The sequence below is a fragment of the Oncorhynchus kisutch genome, unplaced genomic scaffold (genome assembly GCF_002021735.2).
Source record: "Oncorhynchus kisutch isolate 150728-3 unplaced genomic scaffold, Okis_V2 Okis06b-Okis10b_hom, whole genome shotgun sequence".
NCBI lineage: Eukaryota > Metazoa > Chordata > Actinopteri > Salmoniformes > Salmonidae > Oncorhynchus > Oncorhynchus kisutch.
Genome location: NW_022261983.1, coordinates 8,356,689 through 8,383,456, shown reverse-complemented (window position 1 = coordinate 8,383,456; position 26,768 = coordinate 8,356,689). Strand labels below are relative to the sequence as shown.

The following is a 26,768-nucleotide window of genomic DNA, read 5'->3' as shown; positions in this document are numbered from 1 at the left end:
GTCAGGACACCCGTTTAACGTCCCATCCGAGAGACAGCACCCTACACAGGGCAGTGTCCCCAATCACTGCCCTGGGGCATTGGGATATTTTTTAGACCAGTGGAAAGAGTGCCTCCTACTGGCCCTCCAACACTACATCCAGCAGCATCTGGTCCAATCTGGTCAATCTGGTCATCTGGTCTAAGCAGGACTAACCCTGCTTAGCTTCAGAAGCAAGCCAGCAGTGGTATGCAGGGTGGTATGCTGCTGGCATACAATGTTTGACCTCTGGTTTAGAAGCTGTGCTGCTACTGTACTAGAATTGGGATTGTTTGCTTAAATGTCCTGAGAACTACAACAAAAAGACTAAATGGAATGGAAGTCATTTTCCGATTAAAGTCATTGTGGGAAATGAGTGTGTTGAAACTCTGCATTCAGCTATGGCATGCTAACTAAACATTCTCATTTGGCTAGCTACCGATTTCAAAAGTTAACCTTAACAAAAACCATCTTGCAGTACTTTGAGTAGGCTATTTTGAGATTGGTTATGCAAGATTTTATTTTTCAAATGATTTTCATATTGTCCCAAACAATAATCTATATTCTTGTTTTGTTTTTTATTTGTAGACCCCACTGTATTTCCCTCGCAACCCTGACTCCACTAGGCGTTGCCACCTTTACTTTGAATACCAACAAATTAGATGAAACATTATGGGCTGGTTTCACAAGGCCACATTAAATCAATATCCTGTTCTATAACGGCATTACAAAAATTCACATTCCTGCCAGAGAACCTGAGATGGTTAAACGGGTCCTGTATCTCACAATTGAGTTTAGCATGAAATGTCAAATGTTAATAAAATGACAAACATTAATTTCGTATTACTAAAGCACTTATATTTACTTATTGTAGCATCTTCTCAGGTCACAGCTTCAGTGCCTGTTTGGCTTTGAGACAAATATCAGCTGCCCTCTGTCTGAAAACAGCCTGACCGATGCCCAGGTTCAAAGTGGTGCCGAACTTGTAGAGAGAGATTACTGTGTACAAGATATTATCGTCAAAGGATGTAGAAGAAAGATCCTTGCTTGAGTAATGAATGAAAATCCACAGTGCTGTAAAGAGGAAGAGAATTCCCTGCAGGATACCGGCGATGGTGACCCTCATCTGACTGTGCAGTCGGGGAGAGGAGAAGGGGCTGCCGCTCTCTTTCATGCTCTTCATGTGTCTGTGCAGGTAGCACACTGTGGCACAGCTTGACCCCACCATCACACAGAGGCAAAAAAAGACGTAGATAATTTTCAAACACTCACTTGCTGTCAGTGTGTGAAGCAGGACTGTTAGAGAGGCAGCATCAGTGGCGTTGGCTAATGTGGTTGTGTTATTAAGCAGCACCTTTTTGGGAGAGACATTAGCAGTGCCATTCGTTGATGTGAAACCTGTGGTATTAGCAGGCCCCTCTCCTGAGGAATAAAATACTCCTGTAGCCCTCACAGCAAATTGAAACATAAAGAACATCCCGTCTCCAAATAGGCCCCAGTAGATGATGCTTTTGATGTTCCTCTTCACCCAGGTGAAGAGAGCTCGCTGGGCAGGGACGATCTGGGTGTAGTAGAAGAAATTCAGCCATACAGATGTTGACATGCTGGTTGCTGCCATGTACAACATTATTAGATAAGCAGCAGAGTAAAACTCAGAACTGGCAGAGACCATCCACAAGCATTGTGCTGCAATGAGAGAGACCAGGTAGGAAGTGGTACAGAATACCATAGATCCCAGCAGTAACTTCATGGGCTGTTTGAGTCCCTCTCTGCCACGCGGTGGACAGAGCATGCAGAAGATGAAAAATATGTTTGCAAAGATGTTGAGAAAGGTGAGCGGTCCGTTGACTATTGTGAATGACAAGTCGTCCATCATGATACGTGTCATTTTTGAAGAGGTTTTTCTTTGCAGGGGTAGCCTATCTTCTCTGTCAGTGTCTGGTGTTCAAATGCTGGACACCCAATCCCAGCCTGGTGTCTGAGACACCGGGAAAACAAACTCAAATGTAGCGTAACCTGTTTATATTGCAGATACATGCAAATGATTGAGGTGTAACGTCATCACAAAAAGTGACTATTGCATAAGTCACCTGCATCATTAGCATAATTTATCCTACCATTAGTGGTAGAGATGGATTCAACTTAACCTGGATTATAACAACAAATCGAAAATGCTTTGTCACGTACACGTATTTTGTAGATGTTATTGGAAGCGCAGCAAAAATATTATGTTTCTCTCTCCAACTGTGCAGTTATACCTAACAATACACACAAATTCCCCAAAAATGTAAAGAAAGAAATGAAGGCATATCAGAACGAGTCAGTCGAGAATATAAATATATACAGAGTGGACAAAACATTAAGAACACGTGCTGACCAGGTGAATCCAGGTGAAAGCTATGATCCCTTATTGATGTCACTTGTTAAATTCACTTCAATCAGTATAGATGAAGGGGAGGAGACAGGTTAAAGAAGGATTTTTAAGCCTTGAGAGAATTGAGACATAGATTAGGTGTGTGTGCCATTCAGAAGGTGAATGGGCAAGACTAAATATTTAAGTGCTTTTGAACAGGGTATGGTAGTAGGTGCCAGACACGCTGTTTTTTGGCAAGAACTGCAATGCTGGTGGGTTTTTCACACAACCGTTTCCAGTGTGTATCAAGAATTATACAACGGATGGGTCTAATCCTGGATGCTGATTGGTTAAAACCTCATTACCACCGTTGTCGATTCAACAAGTTACCACCGGCTAAATCTATGCCACCTATTTACTCTGTTCCATCTGACTATGCAATCCACTGTCTCATCAGCCCAGCCAAGCAATTTATCACTGATCTCACTATGAAACATTATCTCACATTTCTTGTAGACTAACATTTAGTTTTCAACAGTGAAGATTTGTATAAACCTTGTCTGTCTCTCTGACATTTGCAACGTTGTTTCAATATTAAAAGTTGATCTCCAGTTGTCACATAGACTTCGTCTTGGGCCTAACAACACCTAACAATGCAGCTGTGGGAAGCCTTGGAGTCAACTTGGGCCAACATTCCTGTGGAACGCTTTCGACACCTTGTAGATTCCATGCCCCAATGAATTGAGTCTGTTCTGAGGGACAATATTTCAACTCAATATTATGAAGGTGTTCTTAATGTGTTGTACACTCAGTGTATACATTATATGTATATGATGGTGTGTATAGACAGTATGGACAGTATACGAACAGAAAAGGTGTGTACATAAGTATTTATGTAGGATGAGCCTTGATTAAAATACAGTGTATACATGTGAAGTGGGTAAAACTGTATGTAAACATTATTAAAGTGACTATCTACATAGGGAAGCAGTCGTTAAGGTGCAGGGTAGAGTACCGAGTGGTAGTCGGCTAGTAATAGTGAGTAAGTTCAGGGCAGGGTACTGGGCGGAGGCTGGCTAGTGTTGACTATTTAACAGTCTGATGGCCTGGAGATAGAAGATGTTTCTCAGTCTCTTGGTCCCAACTTTGATGCACCTGTACTGTTTCCGCCCTATAGATGGTAGTGGGGTGAACAGGCCATGGCTCGGGTGGATGAGGTCCTTGACACTGGGTGCTGTAGATGTCCTGGAGGGCAGGCAGTGTGCACCTGTTGATCCGTTGGGCTGATCGCACAACCCTCTGGAGAGCCCTGCGATTGCGGATGGTGCAATTGCCGTACCAGGTGGTGACACAGCCCGACAGGATGCCCTCAATGGTGCATTTGTAGAAGTTTGTATGGTGCATTTGTAGAGGTTTGTGACGGTTTTAGAGGCTAAGCCAAATTTATTCAGCTTCATGAGGTTGAGGAGGCAGCACACTGTCTGTGTGGATGGATCATTTCAGGTTGTCAGTGATATACATGCCAAGGAACTTGTAGCTTTTCACCCTCTCCACTGCACCCCCGTCAATGTGGATGGGGGTGTGCTATCTCTGCTGTTTCTGCTTTTTTGTTGACGTTGAGGGAGAGGTTATTTTCCTGGCACCACTCCACTAGGGTCCTCACCTCCTCCATGTGGGCTCTCGTTGTTCTTAGTAATCAGGTCCTACCACTAATGTGTCGTCTGCAAACTTCATGATTGAGTTGGAGATGTGCATGGCCACAAAGTCATGGGTGAACAGGGAGTACAGGAGGGGGCTGAGCACACCTCCTTGTGGAGCCTCCGTGTTGAGGATCAGTGTAGTGTCGGTGTTGTTGCCTACCTTCACCACCTGGAGTCGGCCCGGAAGGAGGTACAGGATCCAGTTGCACAGGACAGGGCTCAGACCCAGGGCCCCGAGCTTAGTGATGAGCTTGGAGGGCACTATGGGGTTGAAGGCTGAGCTGTAGTCGATGAACAGCATTCTTACATAGGTATTCCTCTTGTCCAGATGTGATAGTGCAGTGTACAGTGCGATGGTGATTGGGTCATCTGTGGATCTGTTCGGGCGGAATGCAAATTGTAGTGGGTCTAGGGTGTCGGGTAAGGTGGAGGTGATCCTTAACTAGCCTCTCAAAGCACTTCATGATGACAGAAGTAATTTAGTCCTGTTACCTTTGCTTTCTTGGGGACATAATCAATGGTGGACATCTTGAAGCAAGTGGGATAGGGAGAGATTGAATATGTCATTAAACACTCTAGCCAGCTGGTCTGCACATGCTCTGAGCTGTCAGCCGTGCGAGGGTTAACACGCTTGCATGTCTTACTCACGTCGGCCACGGAGAATGAGAGCTCACAGTCATCGTGAGTGGCGGTGGCCTGCATTGGCGGCATTGTGTTTTCCTTGAAGCAGGCGAAGAAGGTGTTTAGCTTGTCTGGGAGCAAGGCATCGGTGGCATGGCCAGCTTTCCCTTTATAATCCATGATTGTCGCTGCCACATATGCCTCATGTCTGAGCTGTTGAATTGCGACTCCACTTTGTCCCTGTTCTGTCGTTTTGCTTGTTTGATTGCCTTACAGAGGGCATAGCTGGTCTGTTTGTACACATCCATGTTCCCAGTGACCTTGCTATGGTTAAATGTATTTCAGTTTTATATGAATGCTGCGCTCTATCCAAAGTTTTAATTGTCACAGTGGGAATAACATCTTCTATGAAGGCGATGTTATTCCCACAAGGGTAAGTTCATCTTTAGCACCATAGGATCCTATGGTTCTAAGATGAACTTAGCCTTAAAACCTCTTAAGGATCTTACCATTGGGGCCTAAAATGACATATCCAAAACTAACTGCCTGAGGCTCAGGACCTGAAGCAAGGATATGCATATTCTTGATACCATTTGAAAGGAAACACTTTGACGTTTGTGGAAATATGAAATTAATGTTGGAGAATATAACACATCAGATCTGGTAAAACATAATGCAAACCAAAAAACGCAGAGAAAGGCCATATAATCAGATAGGAGTTTAGACACAATTTAGATTTTTGTAACCAGATGGCAGCAGTGTGTATGCAACGTTTCAAACTGATTCAGTGAAGCATTACTTTACTACACTATAGTCTGCCAGGAGTTTTTCCAAATGAGACGTTTTTCCAAATGAGACGTTTTTCCAAATGAACTTTTGATTTCACCAAAAGTGCATTACAGTGGCTAATGATGGCAAAGTTGTTTCCACAAATGATTTGCCTACTTTAGCTCTGTGTAATTTAGATGAAACAGTCATTAGCAACCGTTCAGAATGACTGGGCATCAGTCATCAGTTGGACACAAATATGGCTGCAGCCTCTGAAGAAAGTTCATAACAATGTCAACGATGCAACCAAGCAACCCATGAATACCTATTATAGTGTTTTATAATTAACTGAATCCCTTTATTTAAAGTAAAGAAAGCACATTTAGTGTTTCATAGAGCTTCATAATTAATTATGAAACTATGCTATAAGACACTTTATAATGTCGTCATGGCATAGTGCGGTTTAAGCATTATCCCACCTGTGACAGACCATTTTCTGATTAGTAGGGCTGTAATGCATTATATGTTTTACAATGTCTCAAGGATGCTATACAAGCAAGTATCTTGTATAGTGAGTATTACAAGGCACTATAGCTGTATACACTTATAAGGCATTATATGTGTACGCATCAAAGTGTTACCGAACATTGCATAACATTCCTGCATGTGTAAAATGAGCTAATATGCTGTGGTTGGTGGCAGAAGGACTACATCAACATTTCTGAAAGTCTCTTCAGGTTGATTGCTTTTACGGAGGCATCTATCTTCTAAAACGGAAATAGTCTGTATGCCAGTATGAAAATGGGTTCAAATGTTCCATAACCTGTTTGCATATCAAAAAATGGAAATACCAACCAGCTTCCAATTGCTGGCGTGCCTCTGAAGCTAAGCAGGGTTGGGCCAGGTCAATCCAGGGGTCTATTCATTCTGTAGTAGGTTTCTTAAACAGAAGCAAAGGCTTCTTAAACAGAAGCAAACATAATGAAATAGAGTGGGACCTACCTGAATTTAACCAATAGAAACTTTGGTTTTGCTCGGTTTGCTTCCATTTGGTTCTTAAGTGATAAACTGTTTCCGTAATGAATATACCCAAGGTAAAATGCTTATGGAAGTGGTGTTGGAGGGCCAGTAGGGGGCACAATTTGAAAGTCCCAATACCCCAGGGTGGTGACTGGGAACCACTGCCCCGGGCTCGGTTTCCCAAAAGCATCTTAGCTAGCAGACTGGCTGCAGACTTTATAGAGCTGGATGCTAGCTAGCAGACTGGCTGCAGACATGATAGATGTTTTGATGTTCCTCTTCACCCAGGTGAAGAGAGCTCGCTGGGCAGGGACGATCTGGGTGTAGTAGAAGAAATTCAGCCATACAGATGTTGACATGCTGGTTGCTGCCATGTACAACATTATTAGATAAGCAGCAGAGTAAAACTCAGAACTGGCAGAGACCATCCACAAGCATTGTGCTGCAATGAGAGAGACCAGGTAGGAAGTGGTACAGAATACCATAGATCCCAGCAGTAACTTCATGGGCTGTTTGAGTCCCTCTCTGCCACGCGGTGGACAGAGCATGCAGAAGATGAAAAATATGTTTGCAAAGATGTTGAGAAAGGTGAGCGGTCCGTTGACTATTGTGAATGACAAGTCGTCCATCATGATACGTGTCATTTTTGAAGAGGTTTTTCTTTGCAGGGGTAGCCTATCTTCTCTGTCAGTGTCTGGTGTTCAAATGCTGGACACCCAATCCCAGCCTGGTGTCTGAGACACCGGGAAAACAAACTCAAATGTAGCGTAACCTGTTTATATTGCAGATACATGCAAATGATTGAGGTGTAACGTCATCACAAAAAGTGACTATTGCATAAGTCACCTGCATCATTAGCATAATTTATCCTACCATTAGTGGTAGAGATGGATTCAATTTAACCTGGATTATAACAACAAATCGAAAATGCTTTGTCACGTACACGTATTTTGTAGATGTTATTGGAAGCGCAGCAAAAATATTATGTTTCTAGCTCCAACTGTGCAGTTATACCTAACAATACACACAAATTCCCCAAAAATGTAAAGAAAGAAATGAAGGCATATCAGAACGAGTCAGTCGAGAATATAAATATATACAGAGTGGACAAAACATTAAGAACACGTGCTGACCAGGTGAATCCAGGTGAAAGCTATGATCCCTTATTGATGTCACTTGTTAAATTCACTTCAATCAGTATAGATGAAGGGGAGGAGACAGGTTAAAGAAGGATTTTTAAGCCTTGAGAGAATTGAGACATAGATTAGGTGTGTGTGCCATTCAGAAGGTGAATGGGCAAGACTAAATATTTAAGTGCTTTTGAACAGGGTATGGTAGTAGGTGCCAGGCACGCTGTTTTTTGGCAAGAACTGCAATGCTGGTGGGTTTTTCACACAACCGTTTCCAGTGTGTATCAAGAATTATACAACGGATGGGTCTAATCCTGGATGCTGATTGGTTAAAACCTCATTACCACCGTTGTCGATTCAACAAGTTACCACCGGCTAAATCTATGCCACCTATTTACTCTGTTCCATCAGACTATGCAATCCACTGTCTCATCAGCCCAGCCAAGCAATTTATCAACTTGATCTCCACTATGAAAAGCATCTAGACATTATCTCATATTTCTTGTAGACTAACATTTAGTTTTCAACAGTGAAGATTTGTATAAACCTTGTCTGTCTCTCTGACATTTGCAACGTTGTTTCAATATTAAAAGTTGATCTCCAGTTGTCACATAGACTTCGTCTTGGGCCTAACAACACCTAACAATGCAGCTGTGGGAAGCCTTGGAGTCAACTTGGGCCAACATTCCTGTGGAACGCTTTCGACACCTTGTAGATTCCATGCCCCAATGAATTGAGGCTGTTCTGAGGGACAATATTTCAACTCAATATTATGAAGGTGTTCTTAATGTGTTGTACACTCAGTGTATACATTATATGTATATGATGGTGTGTATAGACAGTATGGACAGTATACGAACAGAAAAGGTGTGTACATAAGTATTTATGTAGGATGAGCCTTGATTAAAATACAGTGTATACATGTGAAGTGGGTAAAACTGTATGTAAACATTATTAAAGTGACTATCTACATAGGGAAGCAGTCGTTAAGGTGCAGGGTAGAGTACCGAGTGGTAGTCGGCTAGTAATAGTGAGTAAGTTCAGGGCAGGGTACTGGGCGGAGGCTGGCTAGTGTTGACTATTTAACAGTCTGATGGCCTGGAGATAGAAGATGTTTCTCAGTCTCTTGGTCACAACTTTGATGCACCTGTACTGTTTCCGCCCTATAGATGGTAGTGGGGTGAACAGGCCATGGCTCGGGTGGATGAGGTCCTTGACACTGGGTGCTGTAGATGTCCTGGAGGGCAGGCAGTGTGCACCTGTTGATCCGTTGGGCTGATCGCACAACCCTCTGGAGAGCCCTGCGATTGCGGATGGTGCAATTGCCGTACCAGGTGGTGACACAGCCCGACAGGATGCCCTCAATGGTGCATTTGTAGAAGTTTGTATGGTGCATTTGTAGAGGTTTGTGACGGTTTTAGAGGCTAAGCCAAATTTATTCAGCTTCATGAGGTTGAGGAGGCAGCACACTGTCTGTGTGGATGGATCATTTCAGGTTGTCAGTGATATACATGCCAAGGAACTTGTAGCTTTTCACCCTCTCCACTGCACCCCCGTCAATGTGGATGGGGGTGTGCTATCTCTGCTGTTTCTGCTTTTTTGTTGACGTTGAGGGAGAGGTTATTTTCCTGGCACCACTCCACTAGGGCCCTCACCTCCTCCATGTGGGCTCTCGTTGTTCTTAGTAATCAGGTCTACCACTAATGTGTCGTCTGCAAACTTCATGATTGAGCTGGAGATGTGCATGGCCACAAAGTCATGGGTGAACAGGGAGTACAGGAGGGGGCTGAGCACACCTCCTTGTGGAGCCTCCGTGTTGAGGATCAGTGTAGTGTCGGTGTTGTTGCCTACCTTCACCACCTGGAGTCGGCCCGGAAGGAGGTACAGGATCCAGTTGCACAGGACAGGGCTCAGACCCAGGGCCCCGAGCTTAGTGATGAGCTTGGAGGGCACTATGGGGTTGAAGGCTGAGCTGTAGTCGATGAACAGCATTCTTACATAGGTATTCCTCTTGTCCAGATGTGATAGTGCAGTGTACAGTGCGATGGTGATTGGGTCATCTGTGGATCTGTTCGGGCGGAATGCAAATTGTAGTGGGTCTAGGGTGTCGGGTAAGGTGGAGGTGATCCTTAACTAGCCTCTCAAAGCACTTCATGATGACAGAAGTAATTTATTCCTGTTACCTTTGCTTTCTTGGGGACATAATCAATGGTGGACATCTTGAAGCAAGTGGGATAGGGAGAGATTGAATATGTCATTAAACACTCTAGCCAGCTGGTCTGCACATGCTCTGAGCTGTCAGCCGTGCGAGGGTTAACACGCTTGCATGTCTTACTCACGTCGGCCACGGAGAATGAGAGCTCACAGTCATCGTGAGTGGCGGTGGCCTGCATTGGCGGCATTGTGTTTTCCTTGAAGCAGGCGAAGAAGGTGTTTAGCTTGTCCGGGAGCAAGGCATCGGTGGCATGGCCAGCTTTCCCTTTATAATCCATGATTGTCGCTGCCACATATGCCTCATGTCTGAGCTGTTGAATTGCGACTCCACTTTGTCCCTGTTCTGTCGTTTTGCTTGTTTGATTGCCTTACAGAGGGCATAGCTGGTCTGTTTGTACACATCCATGTTCCCAGTGACCTTGCCATGGTTAAATGTATTTCAGTTTTATATGAATGCTGCGCTCTATCCAAAGTTTTAATTGTCACAGTGGGAATAACATCTTCTATGAAGGCGATGTTATTCCCACAAGGGTAAGTTCATCTTTAGCACCATAGGATCCTATGGTTCTAAGATGAACTTAGCCTTAAAACCTCTTAAGGATCTTACCATTGGGGCCTAAAATGACATATCCAAAACTAACTGCCTGAGGCTCAGGACCTGAAGCAAGGATATGCATATTCTTGATACCATTTGAAAGGAAACACTTTGACGTTTGTGGAAATATGAAATTAATGTTGGAGAATATAACACATCAGATCTGGTAAAACATAATGCAAACCAAAAAACGCAGAGAAAGGCCATATAATCAGATAGGAGTTTAGACACAATTTAGATTTTTGTAACCAGATGGCAGCAGTGTGTATGCAACGTTTCAAACTGATTCAGTGAAGCATTACTTTACTACACTATAGTCTGCCAGGAGTTTTTCCAAATTAGACGTTTTTCCAAATGAGACGTTTTTCCAAATGAACTTTTGATTTCACCAAAAGTGCATTACAGTGGCTAATGATGACAAAGTTGTTTCCACAAATGATTTGCCTACTTTAGCTCTGTGTAATTTAGATGAAACAGTCATTAGCAACCGTTCAGAATGACTGGGCATCAGTCATCAGTTGGACACAAATATGGCTGCAGCCTCTGAAGAAAGTTCATAACAATGTCAACGATGCAACCAAGCAACCCATGAATACCTATTATAGTGTTTTATAATTAACTGAATCCCTTTATTTAAAGTAAAGAAAGCACATTTAGTGTTTCATAGAGCTTCATAATTAATTATGAAACTATGCTATAAGACACTTTATAATGTCGTCATGGCATAGTGCGGTTTAAGCATTATCCCACCTGTGACAGACCATTTTCTGATTAGTAGGGCTGTAATGCATTATATGTTTTACAATGTCTCAAGGATGCTATACAAGCAAGTATCTTGTATAGTGAGTATTACAAGGCACTATAGCTGTATACACTTATAAGGCATTATATGTGTACGCATCAAAGTGTTACCGAACATTGCATAACATTCCTGCATGTGTAAAATGAGCTAATATGCTGTGGTTGGTGGCAGAAGGACTACATCAACATTTCTGAAAGTCTCTTCAGGTTGATTGCTTTTACGGAGGCATCTATCTTCTAAAACGGAAATAGTCTGTATGCCAGTATGAAAATGGGTTCAAATGTTCCATAACCTGTTTGCATATCAAAAAATGGAAATACCAACCAGCTTCCAATTGCTGGCGTGCCTCTGAAGCTAAGCAGGGTTGGGCCAGGTCAATCCAGGGGTCTATTCATTCTGTAGTAAGTTTCTTAAACAGAAGCAAAGGCTTCTTAAACAGAAGCAAACATAATGAAATAGAGTGGGACCTACCTGAATTTAACCAATAGAAACTTTGGTTTTGCTCGGTTTGCTTCCATTTGGTTCTTAAGTGATAAACTGTTTCCGTAATGAATATACCCAAGGTAAAATGCTTATGGAAGTGGTGTTGGAGGGCCAGTAGGGGGCACAATTTGAAAGTCCCAATACCCCAGGGTGGTGACTGGGAACCACTGCCCCGGGCTCGGTTTCCCAAAAGCATCTTAGCTAGCAGACTGGCTGCAGACTTTATAGAGCTGGATGCTAGCTAGCAGACTGGCTGCAGACATGATAGAGTTGGGAGCTTCAGTAGCTAGCAGACTGGCTGCAGACTTGATAGTGCTCAGAGCTAGCTAGCAGACTGGCTGCAGACTTGATAGTGCTCAGAGCTAGCTAGCAGACTGGCTGCAGACTTGATAGAGCTCAAAGCTAGCTAGAAGATCGGTTAAAGACTTGTGGAACGGAATGTCATGGATGCATGTGACCACCTAGCTTGCTAAACAGGCACTTTCCATGTACTTGACACTATGAAATAAAATGTTACCAGGGTAGCTACGTGTGTGTTGTTGTGCATTGTTATATCCATTGTTGAAATTATCGCATTTTACTACAGTGCTGCCAACATTTGAAGAAAGCTTGGAGTGAGATTTGCTATGTGAATTTCATTGCCACCTGGCACAACCCCTATACAAGGGGTCTGGGTGTCCTCCCCCATGAATCTTTCACTGTTTTAAAGCTATTTTCCTGCAGTTCTACATATTTTGACATGAACCACAGGTCAGGCATATTCAGGATGCTTTGAATATTAAATTAACACTCAAAATGTGATAACATTGTTACTTTTTGGGGGGGATGAAATTTGAAGATTGCAAATATTTTTGTTTACATATTTATTTTTAGGTGGTTTGACACTTTATTCAGACAGTAATGAAATGGGGAGACAGGCAAATGGGAGAAAGGTTAGAATCAGGGCTTGAACTCTGGTCTCAGGTAGAAAGCTGTTTGCAACATGGGAGTGTTTGAACTACATCAAGGCTCTGCAGAGGAAATACTAACCTCAGCAACAACAACAACAAAATCGTCCTGTCAGTATTTGTATGACCATAACAAGATTCAACAACTGAGACATAAACTGAACAAGTTCCACAAACATGAGAACAAGTTCCACAGAAATTGAATAATATGTCCTTGGACAAAGGGGGGGATCAAAATCAAAAGTAACAGTCAGCATCTGGTGTGGCCACAGGTCCCAGACGTGCTCAATGGGATTGAGATCCGGGCTCTTTGCTGGCCATGGCAGAACACTGACAGTCCTGTCTTGCAAGAAATCACGCACAGAACGAGCAGTATGGCTGGTGGCATTGTCATGCTGGAGGGTCATGTCAGGATGAGCCTGCAGGAAGGGTACCACATGAGGGAGGAGGATGTCATCCCTGTAACGCACAGCGCTGAGATTGCCTGCAATGACAACAAGCTCAGTCCGATGATGCTGTGACACACCGCCCCAGACCATGAAGGACCCTCCACCTCCAAATCGATCCCGCTCCAGAGTACAGGCCTCGGTGTAAAGCTCATTCCTTCTAAGATAAACGCGAATCCGACCATCATTCCTGGTGAGACAAAACTGCGATTCGTCAGTGAAGAGCACTTTTTGCCAGTCCTGTCTGGTCCAGCGACGGTGGGTTTGTGACCGTAGGCGACGTTGTTGCCGGTGACGTCTGGTGAGGACCTGCCTTACAACAGGCTTACAAGCCCTCAGTCCAGCCTCTCTCAGCCTATTACCAACAGTCGGAGCACTGATAGAGGGATTGTGCGTTCCTGGTGTAACTCGGGCAGTTGTTGTTGCCACCCTGTACCTGTCCCGCAGGTGTGATGTTCCGATGTTCCGATCCTGTGCAGGTGTTGTTACACGTGGTCTGCCACTGCAAGGATGATTAGCTGCCCGTCCTGTCTCCCTGTATCGCTGTCTTAGGCGTCTCACAGTACGGACATTGCAATTTATTTCCCTGGCCACATCTGCAGTGCTCATGCCTCCTTGCAGCATGCCTAAGGCATGTTCACGCTGATGAGCAGGGACCCTGGTATCTTTCTTTTGGTGTTTTTCAGAGTCCGTAGAAAGGCCTCTTTAGTGTCCTACGTTTTCATAACTGTGACCTTAATTGCTTTCTTTCAGCTGTTAGTGTCTTAACGACCATTCCACAGGTGCATGTTCATTAATTGTTTAAGGTTCATTGAACAAGCATGGGAAACAGTGTTTAAACCCTTTACAATGAAGATCTGTGAAGTTATTTGGATTTTTACGTAATATCTTTGAAAGACAGGGTCCTGAAAAAGGGAGTTTAATATTAATGGTAGATGGGAGTGGGAAACCAAATAATAGATTGCGGTCTCCTTGCCCACAGACTGCTTTCAAGGTAAGGACAAACATGTTGTTTTTGTAATTTAGGTGAACTATCTCTTTTTAAAATAGGGCTGGAAGAAAAGCCTAAAGAATATCAATATTCAGGTGGTGTATGCCTACCAGTAGAAGATCTTTGCCATCATCCTTCTCTACATAGACAGAATATGTATTTATGAGTTTTGAGTCCCTCTACCATCTCTGCCTAGAATGTGCACAATACTAAAATGTCAAATATTATATTTGAGGCCTGTGACAGATCATTTTCTGATCAGGAAGGTTATAAAGCATTATGTTCTCCGGGATTATAATGCATTAGAGCAATGTATTATAAGAATTCTGTAACTACTTATGAGCATTTATGTTATTATAAGGCACAGTATAAGTGTATATAAGGAATAATACATGTATTTTAAGGAATAGTAAATGCACTTATAAGGCATCTACTGTATATCATTGCGTCATAGAAAGTGTCACCCAATGTTTTCCTTTTGGGTTGATGTATACCTCAATCATTTACATATGGGTATGTGCAATGTAAATTGGTTATGCTATGTTTGAGATTGTTTTCCTGGTGTCTCCGACAACTGGCTGGGATTGGGTGTCCAGAATTTAAACACCAGACGCTGAGAGAGAAGATAGGCTATCCTTGAACACAGAAACTCTTCAAAAATGACACGGATAACCATGGACAACTTGTCTGTGATATTAGTCAATGGACCACTCACCTTTCTCAACATATTTGCAAAGACATTTTTTGCTTTCTGCATGCTCTGTCCACCGCACGGCAGAGAGGGACTCAAACAGCCTGTGAAGTTACTGCTGGGATCTATGGTATTCTGTACCACTTCCTACCTGGTCTCTCTCATTGCAGCACAATGCTTGTGGATGGTCTCTGCCAGTTCTGAGTTTTACTCTGCTGCTTATCTAATAATGTTGTACATGGCAGCAACCAGCATGTCAACATCTGTATGGCTGAATTTCTTCTACTACACCCAGATCGTCCCTGCCCAGCGAGCTCTCTTCACCCGGGTGAAGAGGAACATCAAAAGCATCATCTACTGGGGCCTATTTGGCGACAGGATGTTCTTTATGTTTCAATATGCTGTGAGGGCTACAGGAGTATTTTATTCCTCAGGAGAGGGGCCTTCTATTACCACAGGTTTCACATCAACGAATGGCACTGCTAATGTCTCTCCCAAAAAGGTGCTGCTTAATAACACACCCACATTAGCCAACGCCACTGATGCTGCCTCTCCAAAATATTTCCATCTTGACTCATCGACAGCAAGTGTTTTTTTGGAAATGATATACATCTTTTTTTGCCTGTGTGATGGTGGGGTCAAGCTGTGCCACAGTGTGCTACCTGCACAGACACATGAAGAGCATGAAAGAGAGTGGCAGCCCCTTCTCCTCTCCCCGACTGCACAGTCAGATGAGGGTCACCATCGCTGGTATCCTGCAGGAAATTCTCTTTCTCTTTACAGCAGTGTGGATTTTCATTCATTACTTTAGCAAGGATCTTGTACACAGTAATCTCTCTCTACATGTTCGGCACCACTTTAAACCTGGGCATCGGTCAGGCTGTTTTCAGACAGAGGGCAGCTGATATTTGGCTCAAAGCCCAACAGGCTGTAAAATCATTGAAGCTATGAGGATGATACTAAGTTAACAAAATATAAAACATAGTCATTAAAATACATTAAAGGGATAGTTTAACCAAAATACAAAATTGCACAATGGTTTCTCTACCCTGTAAGCAGTCTATGGTTAAGGTAAGACAGTAATCCATTCTGTAACTGATTTACCTTGTATTTATTTGTTTTTACCTGGTCATCAGTCCAACAACCAATACAAGTTATTCCTTTAGCGTTTATATTTTCATGACCTTTGGCATGTCATGCTAAACTGGACTTTATATTTTCATGACCTTTGGCATGTCATGCTAAACTGGACTCTCGATTTTCGTGACATTTGGCATGTCATGCTAAACTGGATTTTATATTCTCGTGACCTTTGGCATGTCATGCTAAACTGGATTTTATATTTTCGTGACCTTTGGCATGTCATGCTAAACTGGATTTTATATTTTCGTGACCTTTGGCATGTCATGCTAAACTGGATTTTATATTTTCGTGACCTTTGGCATGTCATGCTAAACTGGATTTTATATTTTCGTGACCTTTGGCATGTCATGCTAAACTGGATTTTATATTTTCGTGACCTTTGGCATGTCATGCTAAACTGGATTTTATATTTTCGTGACCTTTGGCATGTCATGCTAAACTGGACTTTATATTTTCGTGACCTTTGGCATGTCATGCTAAACTGGACTTTATATTTTCGTGACCTTTGGCATGTCATGCTAAACTGGATTTTATATTTTCGTGACCTTTGGCATGTCATGCTAAACTGGATTTTATATTTTCGTGACCTTTGGCATGTCATGCTAAACTGGATTTTATATTTTCGTGACCTTTGGCATGTCATGCTAAACTGGATTTTATATTTTCGTGACCTTTGGCATGTCATGCTAAACTGGATTTTATATTTTCGTGACCTTTGGCATGTCATGCTAAACTGGATTTTATATTTTCGTGACCTTTGGCATGTCATGCTAAACTGGATTTTATATTTTCGTGACCTTTGGCATGTCATGCTAAACTGGATTTTATATTTTCGTGACCTTTGGCATGTCATGCTAAACTGGATTTTATATTTTCGTGACCTTTGGCATGTCATGCTAAACTGGATTTTATATTTTCGTGACCTTTGGCATGTCATGCTAAACTGGATTTTATATTTTCGTGACCTTTGGCATGTCATGCTAAACTGGATTTTATATTTTCGTGACCTTTGGCATGTCATGCTAAACTGGATTTTATATTTTCGTGACCTTTGGCATGTCATGCTAAACTGGATTTTATATTTTCGTGACCTTTGGCATGTCATGCTAAACTGGATTTTATATTTTCGTGACCTTTGGCATGTCATGCTAAACTGGATTTTATATTCTCGTGACCTTTGGCATGTCATGCTAAACTGGATTTTATATTTTCGTGACCTTTGGCATGTCATGCTAAACTGGATTTTATATTTTCGTGACCTTTGGCATGTCATGCTAAACTGGATTTTATATTTTCGTGACCTTTGGCATGTCATGCTAAACTGGATTTTATATTCTCGTGACCTTTGGCATGTCATGCTAAACTGGATTTTATATTTTCGTGACCTTTGGCATGTCATGCTAAACTGGATTTTATATTTTCGTGACCTTTGGCATGTCATGCTAAACTGGATTTTATATTTTCGTGACCTTTGGCATGTCATGCTAAACTGGATTTTATATTTTCGTGACCTTTGGCATGTCATGCTAAACTGGATTTTATATTTTCGTGACCTTTGGCATGTCATGCTAAACTGGATTTTATATTTTCGTGACCTTTGGCATGTCATGCTAAACTGGATTTTATATTTTCGTGACCTTTGGCATGTCATGCTAAACTGGATTTTATATTTTCGTGACCTTTGGCATGTCATGCTAAACTGGATTTTATATTTTCGTGACCTTTGGCATGTCATGCTAAACTGGATTTTATATTTTCGTGACCTTTGGCATGTCATGCTAAACTGGACTTTGAGGCAAAGGGCCTGGTTCCACCATCACAGGATCATTGTAACACCATAACAGGTATATGAGTCAATTAAATTCCATTTTAAAACACTTGGATTTTGATTCAACCGGGCTCTATGAAACCAGCCCATGATGTATAATTTAAAGGCCTGGTGAAGTCAAAAACGAGATTTATCAGTGTTTGAGGTTGGAATAATATTGTAAAAATAATGATAATGCCCTTTTAGCATAAAACTGTTTGAAAAGACCGCCTTAAATTTCAGACTTTTTTGGTGCGATGGAGTTTTGGCCTGCCTGTATTAAGTAAATTACTTAAGTAAATTACTTAATACTCCAATAAGAATAAGAGTTCTGTCACGACTCTGACCGAAGGTGGCTCCCCTTCACGTTCGGGTGGCGCTCGGCGGTCGTCGGCCGGCCTACTAGCTGCCACTGATTCTTTCCTCCCCCTCCTTGTGTGTTTATTGACTACACCTGTTATGAGTTTGTGGTAATTAGTTGGGCTTTATTAGTCAGCCGGCCCGCCTGTTTCTTTGCGCGGGATTAATTATTGTAACATTTGTGTATGTTGGAGACGAACGTGTTTGTTTATGTTTGTGGATTTTGCTGGACTGTTTTTGTCCCCGCGTTTGGGGCATTTGTTTTGAGCACCCAGTGTTTTGTGGGGTGGCCGTTGTTCACCGTGTGTGCATTAAAAGAGCACTATATTGAACTCTCTGTTTCCTGCGCCTGACTTCACACCCACGACACCCAGATCGTTACAAGTTCCATACCTCTCTGCCAATAACAGCTAGTTTTAAGATCCCCCTCTCCACTCAGACCACTCCCAGATAGTCCAAGTGAAAATGTCAGAGTGAAAATGACTCTTTACTAAGAATCTATCTATTGCTTCTTTTGTACCATTTTCATTGAAAACAATCACAGTAAGGTACTTAATTATTACCCAGAAATGATTTTATATTGAAATAGAAAATGGCTGAATTGGACCTTTAATGAATAATATTTTTATTTTATTTAACCTTTTATATAGGCAGGGGAGTCCTGCATGACAAAACCAAGTAATTACACAGTGAAGGCAGGACCATAGGAAACACCAATGGTGTTCAAAGAGGATTGACTGTCTGTATTTGTATTTATTTTGGATCCCCATTAGCTGCTGCCAGCAAACATTAAGACAGTAATATACATTATAATACAATTTCTAAACATTAAAACACATTTTACAACAGATTTCAGAATATATTAAGTGTGTGCCCTCAGGCCACTACTCTGCTACTACACACAATCTAGGTGTGTATGTTATGCTTGTGTTTGTACCCGGGTGTGACTCTTCACGGTCCTCACTGTTCCATAAGGTGCATTTTTTATCTGTTTTTTAAAATCTGATTTTACTGCTCGCGTGAGTTACTTATTGTAGAATAGATTTCCATGTAGCCATGGCTCTACGTAGTACTGTGCACCTCCAATAGTCGGTTCTGGACTTGGGGACTGTGAAGAGACCTCTGGTGGCATGTCTTGTGGGGTATGCATAGTGTCCGAGTTGTCTGCTAGTAGTTTAAATAGACAGCTCGGTGCATTCAACATGTCAATACTTCTTACAACAACAAGTAGTGATGAAGTCAATCTCTCCTCTACTTTTAGCCATGAGAGATTGACATACATATTATTAATGTTAGCTCTACATTTACATTTAAGGGCCAGCCGTGCTGCCCTGTTCTGGGCCAGTCTTTGTGGCAACTGACCCCACGACTGGGGAGTTGTCCAGGTGCGACAAAACTAGGGCCTGTAGGACCTGGCTTGTTGATATTGTTGTTAAGAAAGCAGATCAGCGCTTTATTATCTACAGACCTCTGCCCATCTTAGCTACTGATGCATCAGTACTGTATGTTTTGACCATAACAGTTTACAATCCAGGATTATTCCAAGCAGTTTAGTATCCTCTACTTGCTCAATTTCCACATTATTCATTACAAGATTTAGTTGAAGTATAGGGTTTAGTGAATAATTTGTCCCAGATGCTTTTGGTATGATGGCGCCGGAGACGAAGGCCGAAGTTTTACGTTCCCCCAGCCGATTGTTTTTTTTTGTTCGTTTATTTGCGTTGTTTGTAACTTATTTTTTTACTTATTTTGTACATAATGTTGCGGCTACCGTCTCTTATGACCGAAAATAACTTCTAGATATCAGGACTGCGATTACTCACCATGGACGAGCAGAATCCTTTTTTTTCATTCATGACTCTGACGAGCCCGATGCGAAGGATATACTGCTTCCTCTGGAACAGGCCCTGATCCCTGTGATCTGGGTGAAGAGGAGGTGGAGAAAGAGGGGCCGAAGGGCGGGCTGCCTTCTGAGAATTTGTAGGCAAATGAATAAACACCCACTTCCCTCTATTCTGCTAGCAAACGTGCAATCCTTGGAGAATAAAATCGATGAATTACGCGGAAGATTAAACTACCAACGGGACATTAAAAACTGTAACATCTTATGCTTCACGGAGTCGTGGCTGAATGACAACAATATCAACATACAGCTGGCTGGTTATACAATATACCGACAGGATAGAACAGCGACGTCTGGTAAGACAAGGGGCGGCAGACTATGTATTTTGGTAAATATCATTCACTGTTTTCAACCTCTCCCTGTCTGAGTCTGTAATACCAACATGTTTTAAGCAGACCACCATAGTGCCTGTGCCCAAGAACACTAAGGTAACCTGCCTAAATGACTACCGACCCGTAGCACTCACGTCTGTAGCCATGAAGTGCTTTGAAAGGCTGGTCATGGCTCACATCAACACCATTATCCCAGAAACCCTAGACCCACTTCAATTTGCATACCGCACCAACAGATCATAGACTGCTCTCTCTTCTTCCACACGGCAAGCGGTACCGGAGCGCCAAGTCTAGGTCCAAGAAACTTCTAAACAGCTTCTACCCCCAAGCCATAAGACTCCTAAACATCTAATGAAATGGCTACCCAGACTATCTGCATTACCCCCCCGTCCCCTCTTCTACACCGCTGCTACTCTCCGTTGTTGTCATCTATACGTAATCACTTTAATAACTCTACCTACATGTACATATTACCTCAACTAACCTGTGCCCCCGCACATTGACTCTGTACCGGTACCCCCCTGTATATCCCTGTAAAACATAGTCTTGCTATTGTTATTTTACTGCTGCTCTTTAATTACTTTTATTCTTATCCCTATTTATTTTTAACTGCATTGTCGGTCAGGGGCTCGAAGGTAAGCATTTCACTGTAATAAAATCTTTATTTGAATGATGTTTCTCGTTGCTTAAGTCCATAATATGGTCTTTTATCAAATAGGGCTATCTTCTGTATACCACCCCTACCTTGTCACAACTGATTGGCTCAAACGCATTAAGAAGGAATTCAATTCCACAAATTAACTGTTAACAAGGCACACTTGTTAATTGAAATTAATTCCAGTTGACTACCTCGTGAAGATGGTTGAGAGAATGCCAAGAGTATGCAAAGCTGTCATTGCAAAGGGTGGCTGCTATAAAATATATTTTGATTGGTTTAACACCTTTTTTTGTTTACTGTATGATTCCATATGTGTTATTTCCTCATTTTGACGTCTTCACTATTATTAAACAATGTAGAAATAGTAAAAATAAAGAAAAACCCTTGAAATGAGTATGTGTACTAGCACTTTGACTGGTATTGTACGTGTTTCATAAGGGCCACAAACATCTCTTTTTGAGGCATGTTTGATGAAAGTAAAAATCACTAACACTGTCTGGAAAACTGGAAAACACACACACACAGGAAAGTGGAACGTGTGTCCATTATCCTCTCCTCCATTGTCCTGCAGCCTGAAAGACACCCTGGTGTCCTACATGGAGCGGAAAGACCTTGACGTTCCCCACGACGTGGACGAGTTGTTCCCCGGAGAGATCAGTCTGGCTCAGTACATAGAAGCCTGGAAGTTCACCGTGGCCTTCAAACAGGAGCGCAGCCAGAGATAGCTCAACCACCGACAACTGATTCTACTCTGCCTTTGTTTGCATCCCACATGGCTCCCTATTCCCTACATATTGCACTGCCTTTTCTGCCTGAAGAGTCGAACATCATTTCATACTTTTATTGTTTTTTAGACAGGACAGTATGAAGTCAGGGGGACAGACTATGTTGGAGGAATGACAAGACGGAAGGGAGCATAGCCAAAGCTCCAACCCCCAGACTGCACTACTTTTGACCGACCAGGTTGGGGTACCATTTCAGATGCAGACTTTGTACACATTTTATAGTCCCTGTATACTGTATGTAAGGGCCACAGATATGTTTACAAACATGTTTATAGAATACACTTACACCTCCAGTGGAGGCTGCTGAGGGGAGGAAGGCTCATAATGTCTGGAACGGAGTGAATGGAATGGCATCAAACACATTGGAAACTATGTGTTTGATGTATTTGGTACCATTCCACCTATTCCTCTCCAGCCATTATCACAAGCCCTTCCTCCCCAATTCAGGTGCCACCAACCTCCTGTGATGTACAAAATGTTTGATTGCTGATGGTCTTGTGTGCACTTTTCCAATGTGAATTTCTGTATCACGTAGTGGAGGTAGTGGAGGGAAAGACTTAATTCTTTATCACTAGACTTTTGGTCTTAGACTCAGGGGTGCAACTAGGTGAGATGTTGGGCTATAACTCTGGGGGCTGACATTTTTATCTCAACCAAACAACAATCAAGAAAATAATCAAGATTTATCGTAGGTGATGTTTTCTATTGGGGGAAATGAGTTTGCACATTTCTGAAGCTACCTTGTTATGAATATCTACGTTGTCCCCAATGGAAAATGAGGTTTTATAATTCACTTTGTCCGTAGATATCTATTTACATGGCTTTGCCTCAAGTGATATGTTTTGTTCTTTCATAATGGACTCATCTTCAATCATCTAGTCAGAAATGGCATGACAGTTTCCCCTTACAGAATCACTGCCTTACAGAATATGCTCATTGTATTTTGTATTTTAAGTTCTTCTTGTTGAACTTAAAGTTGGACCAAACGTTGTTTCTGTGTTTCATTGCTGAAGAGTGTGACATGCAGTGATTATTATGTTAAAACAAAATAAATTGTTTGCCTCTCAGCAAATCTTTCTTTGTTGTCAATTTATTGGTCTTTCTTGCCGCCACTGAAGACTGTTAAAAATGAGTCATTTGATCAAAGAACAGCGTTCGGTTCAGGACTGTGGATGTAGCAAATTAACATTTAAAGTGACTGTCCCATATTTGAGAGTCATAATCAAATGTATCTGTTTGTGATGTGTAACACATAAGTGAAAAGAAGATAAAACAAGCATCATTATTTTACTGACCAGGTGGTCTCCATCAGCCCAAAGTCTAAATGCAGGCAACCAACTCTGTTCTGTTTCTTTACTTAGCACACAGAGCAGACACACATTTGGGTAAATATAAATTATATTTATTAGATGATAGTTGAAGTCAAATCTAAAATCAAAGATGATTTGTTATATGCACAGGATACATGGTGTGAACACAGTACATGTAACGGTTTTCTTGTGGTGAAGGAGAGGCGGACCAAAACGCAGCGTGGTTATATTGATTCATGTTTAATAAAAAAAGATAAACACAAACACTACAAAACAATAAACGTGGAAAACCAAAAACAGCCCTATCTGGTGCAAACACAGAGACAGGAACAATCACCCACAAACACACAGTGAAACCCAGGCTACCTAAGTATGATTCTCAATCAGAGACAACTAATGACACCTGCCTCTGATTGAGAACCATACTAGGCCGAAACATAGAAATCCAAATCATAGAAAAACAAACATAGACTGCCCACCCAACTCACACCCTGACCATACTAAATAAATACAAAACAAAGGAAATAAAGGTCAGAACATGACAGTACAATGAAATCCTTACTTGCAGGTTGACCTCAACATTACAACAGAAATGAAACAATAAGTAGAATATAATGGAAAAGGAAGAAATGGGAAACACAAGAAAGGAAATTAGAACTAAATCCATAAGCCTCATTATGAACAGGAGAAGGCAGTTTACCTCTGGTTATACGTACATTAGATCAGTGTTATTCAAACTTGTTAAGTAGGAACCCCACAAACATCTGGAAACGTTCAATTTTACATCAACCAATATCAAATTCATCCCATTTCATTTCTTATAAAAATTAAGAGAACCAATAAATATTAGAACTTTTATGATTAACCCCCCCCCCCCCTCCCAAAAAACAACAATGTAAATAACACAAAATACACTGTCAATTTAATCAACTAAATAAACTGACAAACATTCCTGTCAGGTCTGGCAATTTATGTTATTTGTTATTTTACCAGGTAAGTTGACTGAGAACACGTTCTCATTTACAGCAACGACCTGGAGAATAGTTACAGGGGAGAGGAGGGGGATGAATGAGCCCATTGTAAAGTGGGGATTATTAGGTCCCATGATGGTTTGACAGTCAGATTGGGAATTTAGCCAGGACACCAGGGTTAACACCCCTACTCTTACGATAAGTGCCATGGGATCTTTAATGACCTCAGAGAGTCAGGACACCCGTTTAACGTCCCATCCGAGAGACAGCACCCTACACAGGGCAGTGTCCCCAATCATTGCCCTGGGGCATTGGGATATTTTTTAGACCAGTGGAAAGAGTGCCTCCTGCTGGCCCTCCAACTTCCAACTACCCTCCAACTACCACTTCCAGCAGCATCTGGTCTCCCATCCAAGGACTGACCAGGACCAACACTGCTTAGCTTCAGAAGCAAGCCAGCAGTGGTATGCAGGGTGGTATGCTGCTGGCGTACAATGTTGGACCTCTGGTTTAGAAACTGTGCTGCTACTGTACTAGAATTGGGATTGTTTGCTTAAATGTCCTGAGAACTACAACAAAAAGTACATGGAATGGAAGTCATTTTCCGATTAAAGTCATTGTGGGAAATTAGTGTGTTGAAACTCTGCATTCAGCTATGGCATGCTAACTAAACATTCTCATTTGGCTAGCTACCGATTTCAAAAGTTAAGTGTAAAAAAACCCATCTTGCAGTACTTTGAGTAGGCTATTTTGAGATTGGTTATGAAAGATGTTATTTTTCAAATGATTTTCATATTGTCCCAAACAATAATCTATATTCTTGTTTTGTTTTTTATTTGTAGGTGGGGACCCCACTGTATTTCCCTCGCAACCCTGACTCCACTAGGCGTTGCCACCTTTACTTTGAATACCAACAAATTAGATGAAACATTATGGGCTGGTTTCACAAGGCCACATTAAATCAATATCCTGTTCTATAACGGCATTACAAAAATTCACATTCCTGCCAGAGAACCTGAGATGGTTAAACGGGTCCTGTATCTCACAATTGAGTTTAGCATGAAATGTCAAATGTAAATAAAATGACAAACATTAATTTCGTATTACTAAAGCACTTATATTTACTTATTGTAGCATCTTCTCAGGTCACAGCTTCAGTGCCTGTTTGGCTTTGAGACAAATATCAGCTGCCCTCTGTCTGAAAACAGCCTGACCGATGCCCAGGTTCAAAGTGGTGCCGAACTTGTAGAGAGAGATTACTGTGTACAAGATATTATCGTCAAAGGATGTAGAGGAAAAAACCTTGCTTGAGTAATGAATGAAAATCCACAGTGCGGTAAAGAGAAAGAGAATTCCCTGCAGGATACCGGCGATGGTGACCCTCATCTGACTGTGCAGTCGGGGAGAGGAGAAGGGGCTGCCGATCTCTTTCATGCTCTTCATGTGTCTGTGCAGGTAGCACACTGTGGCACAGCTTGACCCCACCATCACACAGAGGCCAAAAAGCACATAGATAATTTTCAATGACTGACTTGCTATCAGTGTGTGAAGCAGGACTGTTAGAGAGACAGCATCAGTGGCGTTGGCTAATGTGGTTGTGTTATTTATCGGCACCTTTTTGGGAGAGACATTAGCAGTGCCATTCGTTGATGTGAAACCTGTGCTATTAGTAGGTCCTTTTCCTGAGGAATAAAATTCTCCTGTAGCCCTCACAACAAATTGAAAAATAACAAACACCCTGTCGCCAAATAGGCCCCAGTAGATTATGCTTTTGATGTTCCTCTTCACCCAGGTGAAGAGAGCTCGCTGGGCAGGGACGATCTGGGTGTAGTAGAAGAAATTCAGCCATACAGATGTTGACATGCTGGTTGCTGCCATGTACATCATTATTAGATAAGAAGCAGAGTAAATCTCAGAACTGGCAGAGACCATCCACAAGCATTGTGCTGCAATGAGAGAGACCAGGTAGGAAGTGGTACAGAATACCATAGATCCCAGCAGTAACTTCATGGGCTGTTTGAGTCCCTCTCTGCCACGCGGTGGACAGAACATGCAGAAGATGAAAAAGATGTTTGCAAAGATGTTGAGAAAGGTGAGCGGTCCATTGACTATTGTGAATGACAAGTTGTCCATCATGATACGTGTAATTTTTGAAGTGGTTTTTATTTGCAGGGGTAGCCTATCTTCTCCTTCAGTGTCTGGTGTTCAAATACTGAGACACAGTGTCTGAAACACTGGGAAAACAAACTCAAATGTAGCATAACCTATTTCCATTGCAGATACATGCAAATGATTGAGGTGTAACGTCATCACAAATTGCATAAGTCACCTGCATCATTAGCATAATTTATCCTACCATTAGTGGTAGAGATGGATTCAACTTAACCTGAATTATAACAACAATTCGTAAATGCTTTGTCACGTGCACGTATTTTGTAGATGTTATTGGAAGCGCAGCAAAAGTATTATGTTTCTAGCTCCAACTGTGCAGTTATACCTAACAATACACACAAATTCCCCAAAAATGTAAAGAAAGAAATGAAGGAATATCAGAACGAGTCAGTCGAGAATATAAATATATTCAGATTGGACAAAACATTAAGAACAACTTCTGACCAGGTGAATCCAGGTGAAAGCTATGATACCTTATTGATGTCACTTGTTAAATCCACTTCAATCAGTATAGATGAAGGGGAGGAGACAAGTTAAAGAAGGATTTT

The 26,768-nt window shown here is 41.9% G+C and overlaps 1 protein-coding gene across 1 annotated transcript; it reads right to left on the bottom strand.

Annotated features, from left to right (window-relative positions):
* Positions 1–904: 904 nt before the first annotated feature.
* On the bottom strand, positions 905–25,536 carry LOC116359863 (uncharacterized). The gene is made up of 2 exons (XM_031813737.1): positions 25,263–25,536; positions 905–1,629 (listed from the first exon to the last, which is right to left on the bottom strand). Exons 1-2 carry the CDS (start codon positions 25,534–25,536, stop codon positions 905–907), a joined length of 999 nt encoding a protein of 332 aa, XP_031669597.1.
* Positions 25,537–26,768: the final 1,232 nt, after the last annotated feature.

What these genes read in the sequence shown, in the direction of transcription:
- LOC116359863 (XM_031813737.1), bottom strand. Translation starts at nt 25,536, where the DNA reads ATGGTGGGGTCAAGCTGTGCCACAGTGTGCTACCTGCACAGACACATG. An exon ending in CACTTTGAACCTGGGCATCG is followed by an intron (nt 1,630 to 25,262) that starts GTCAGGCTGTTT and finishes TGTACATGGCAG; the next exon opens with CAACCAGCATGTCAACATCT.